The 4,427-nt window shown below is 42.5% G+C and overlaps 1 protein-coding gene across 1 annotated transcript; it reads left to right on the plus strand.

Moving 5' to 3' along the window:
• Positions 1 to 386: 386 nt before the first annotated feature.
• On the plus strand, positions 387 to 1,405 carry LOC147457610 (uncharacterized). Its single transcript, XM_086513623.1, has one exon. It carries the CDS (start codon positions 401 to 403, stop codon positions 1,154 to 1,156), a length of 756 nt encoding a protein of 251 aa, XP_086369749.1. The 5' UTR covers positions 387 to 400; the 3' UTR covers positions 1,157 to 1,405.
• The last annotated feature ends 3,022 nt before the right edge of the window (positions 1,406 to 4,427 follow it).

The raw sequence follows: 4,427 nt of genomic DNA on the forward strand, positions 1-4,427 counted from the left end.
TCTACGTCACCTGATCAAACCCTACCTTATAAACATTGAGCAGCTCAAGTTCCTACGGTTGATGCCTTTTCGAAGAGCTGGGGTCTCTATCTTCCTTAGGTGTTGTTGCAATTGTCTTAGTCGTAAGATGCCAATGTAGGTTGGTCACAATACTAGAAAAAGCGGCGGTAAGAAAATTGGTTAGGATCATGGGTAATGAACAGCACAATGATGCAACGTGGAACGTCCATGAAGCCTCAGACAAACCAAGTAACGAAAAGAAAGCGTGTGCATTTTTTTTGCGCGTAGGCGCGCTTTTGCTTTTCGCGAGTTTACAAAAAGCAATATAAGAAGCGAAACAACCTGCAACTGGGCTCTATCTGGCTCTGGTCCGTTGTTCCAGGCGCACCATTAACTAGCCATGAGTACGGACTCAACTTCTGCCTGCAATCAGCAGCTGATTGTCCATGCAGGAAACCCTAATCGACGTAGCCGAGCTCTCCGAAAGACTAGCCCCGATTCCGACTCCAGTAATGAGGACGAGGAAACTCGGAGGCATTTCAAGAACCTTCATCCGCGTTGCAGTTTCTGCCGGGACAACGTCACAAACTTTCGCTATTTCAACAATATGAGGAAAGCTGGTTGCGGGCAGCCGCGATACCATTGCAACGCTTGTGGTAAGGACTTCACATGGCACGGCAAGTGCTCCAAAAGTACAATTAGTACTCGTGCTGCTCCAATACAATATTCCAAGGCAGATCGGTTGCAGCTCAGTACAGGCCGTAAATCTGTGTCGCGGGTGGTCACTGGCCGGGCGGCGGAGGCTCCGGAGAGTTGCCATCAGCAAGAAAATCTGCAGGATAACAGCTCTGTTTATGATGAGAGTCGATCGATGGAGTGTGCAAGTCTGATGTCATTGGATGATGAACAGTCAGAGCATGTTTATGAGTCAGGTGAGGAGTTAATGAGTCTGTCTGAGAGCTCGGTGGAGTGTGCACTCATGTCCCTGGATGATGGCATCTACACGGTCGGCCTGGACACTTTCAATGAGATTATGAAGCGCACCTACATGCAGCAGCCCGAGTTCGACCCCTTCAATTGTACTAACATTGATCCTCAATATCATCAATGTCTAAGTATCATAGATCAATTTATTTATTGCTCAAGAGTATCATAGATAAATTTATTTACTTATCGGATCGAGGAGAACGTAATGATGATGATCAGACTATTAATGATGATGATGTTGAACATTAATCAGACTAATTGCAATACAATTTACCAGCAGCTAGTTGTAAGTTGTAACTTGTCATCTGCTTTGTCACACTTGATGACGTCACAAACACTAATATGAAGTAAGCTGCTGCAGGAGTTTCGACATATTGAAGAGCATCTCTAGCTTTTGTAAGGTTGTATACACAAAAAGCAAGTTTCCTGCCTTTAAAGCAGTCACGGTGTCACTTGTTTGTCTCGTTTCTGTGAGCGAATTCATCAAAATTGCAATTTTGACGTAACCACAAAGGTTTAAAAGAACAAAGGCTTCTCTTTTTTTCTTAAAAGTGCCTTGGTATTGAAGTTACAAGAAAAACCTTTGTGGGAGGGAAAAGGGACATATGTCCCAACAAAAAAATATATATACTAGCACGGACGGCCGCCGAAGCTCCTTGATCTTCATTGCGTGCACAAGGGCTTTATTCAGTTTTGGAGTTTAGCCTTCACGTCGCAGATTTCGACACATGTAAAAGGTTCCCCCTTCCGTCATATTATGTTAGTTTAGATATATACAAAGAGAAAGAGAAACATGACCTCCATCAGAACCATCATAATGATACCTATGCAATAACATGAACACTAAGATAATTGAGAATTATCTAAGACCGATACAATACTATGGGGGCTGAGTATAAGGCAGAGAGCTTTGTGAACCAAGTTTGCCATACGAAGCTATTTTGAATACTATTAAGATCTTGACCAACATAACCTTTGATGCAACCTCTTAGCATTTTATTGTTGACCTCCCTTTTGAATGAGAGGAATTGTTGAAAGGAGGGAGACACATAGTGCACGACAACATTTATCTATTGCCCCAACATGCTATGACCATACAATTACCTTATGAATAAGAAGCCACATGCGAAAGGATTTTTTAGTGCCCAAGTTGATATGAACTTGTATTGCCACTAATTAGAAGTATTCATCCTTGTGTGTGAGAGACTTGCATGCTCACCCTTTTGTGTATAGGGGAGGATTGTGAATCCCTCCACCTACTTGTATGTGTTAAAAGGGAGGCTTGTTTATTGTGTGCCATACCCCTAGTGTTTTGGGGGGTTGGGGGGGGGGGGGGATGATAGTGGGAGTGCAACAAAACCCCTAAGGAGAGGATTGTTGGGGTGCGGGCCTTATTGCACCGCATACTTCACTACATTTTATACACAAGGACCTCTTACAATATTGCTTGATGGCAGCATGCACTTCAATATGTGTACTTTCTACTAGAGCTTGCATGTTTGATGTGTGCTCTAGCATTTATTGAAGAAGTGCATTGGACACAGATTACAGGTTATGACAAGAGGTTGGCATGAGTGAAATTCTTTGCATCATTTGTTTGATCCGGTCGGTTTTAACATCAATGTTCTATTTTTGGCACCTAATTCATGCAGACTCTTGGGTGGTTACATGGCATGTGTAATTCGAGGCAATTCTCATCCTTTTTTGAGGTAGTGTTCTCATCCCTTTGATTGATCTCTATCAATTTTTGCTCCCATTGCCATCAATGGGCTTGTCCTCTATGGCTATCGTATTCCACACTACGACCAAGGTATTGTTCTTGATCATGGTACTATGTTGCATCATCATCTTTATCTTTGTCATCTTTCTTCAATGATATTAGAGATTTGCAAGTGGGAGAAATCTCAAATTTCTTTGCTGGTAGCTTCATATATTGGCGCTTATCTTTTCTTGCTTTAGTAGCCAAACGTGATTGCACATCATGAAGCAGCACATAGAATACTGCTAATGCATCTCCAATTTTTTGACGATGAATCTAGATTTGAGTATGAGGTTGTCAATATTGAGTTTATCGACCTTCTTGGTGACCTAGGCAATAAACGCAACGTGAACATCATTCACATGCTCCCCTTGCTTGACACTCTTTTGGTAGCTGTTTGTTGTGATTCTTCACCTTCAGCTCTAATGGCGGAGAGCTCAACAATGGGTGATTATTGTCCTTCTGCATGCTTACTGCTCTCTTTAGTGTGTTCCTAAGGGGGGAGGGGGGGTTCATTATGTGTTCAAGGACTATTTCTAAAACTCCTTATCTCTAAATTTTTGACAAATAATATACACCTTTTTCTTATTCAATTTGTAAGTTTTTTGTCTAGTTCCATTTTATGGTACCCTTTTGTATGTAACCCTTATGTTACCCTCACGTGATTGTCATATAATTATTAAGTGACCCCCCCAAGGTATGTTCTCTCATCAGAGCCGCAATCCGAAAGTTAGCTTCATTCATACTTTTGCTGCTCATTAAGAGATTGGGCCAACCAAAGTTAACGAATGCTCTCAGCTTGCTGATTTTATTGTTTCTCCACAATAGTGAGGGTAACCTTGGAGGACTATGCATACACTTGTTGGGATTGCATGTACCCCCATTGTATAATTGCAATTTTCTTCCCACAATAGCTGTGAATTCTTGAATTTGCTAGGGTGAATGGCCAAAAAAACCAATGGCAGTTGGTTGCTGATAGCAAGGACTACTACCTCACAGGGGTCACTACAATAAAAAAGAGTGCCTATCACGTTGGAGAGGGGGAAAAGGGGAGCACACCCATCACACAAACAATGCCTCACTATAGCCCAGGGTATACACAACGCCCCAATCTACTAGAGTTCACCTTCAAAACTCGACACTATTCGCAAGAAAACCACTGCCTACACATGACCATATGTGCACACACTTTGCAATGCACCAAACACACCCAATCATTCTGCTCTGCCCAATTCATATCCTTCCACACGCACACAACCTCTCTCTATCTCCTTTTGCATGACAAACCTCGGGGGGGCACACATGCCGACACACTTCCAAAAACACACGCACACAAGTAGAGAAGAGAAGGGGGAAGGGGGAATGACGCTAAGAGACAACAATGATGGCTTCCTTGCATACACAACCATTTACAACCACTTCCCTGAGCCGGCACAACCCTCGGCCAAAAAAAGCCTATGGAAAAACACCAATGGCAAAATAAGCCTAACGGCCAAAAGCATAGTGGCCCAAAAAGCTATTGCTGCCAAAAGCCTATGAAAAATCACGTTCATCCCCTTTTATAGGAGTGGCTAAAAGACCCCAAAAAAAGAAAAAAATGGGAGCTTCCTAGCTCGTACAATTCACCTTGAGATCATTTTTAGTATCTTTGTGCATTGCTACACTTAGTCTATTGCCTTTT

The sequence above is a fragment of the Adiantum capillus-veneris genome, chromosome 5, assembly GCF_014529385.1.
Source record: "Adiantum capillus-veneris isolate H3 chromosome 5, ASM1452938v2, whole genome shotgun sequence".
Classification (NCBI taxonomy): Eukaryota; Viridiplantae; Streptophyta; class Polypodiopsida; order Polypodiales; family Pteridaceae; genus Adiantum; species Adiantum capillus-veneris.

Coding starts and splice junctions, on each gene's coding strand:
- LOC147457610 (XM_086513623.1), top strand. CDS start 401: ATGAGTACGGACTCAACTTCTGCCTGCAATCAGCAGCTGATTGTCCAT.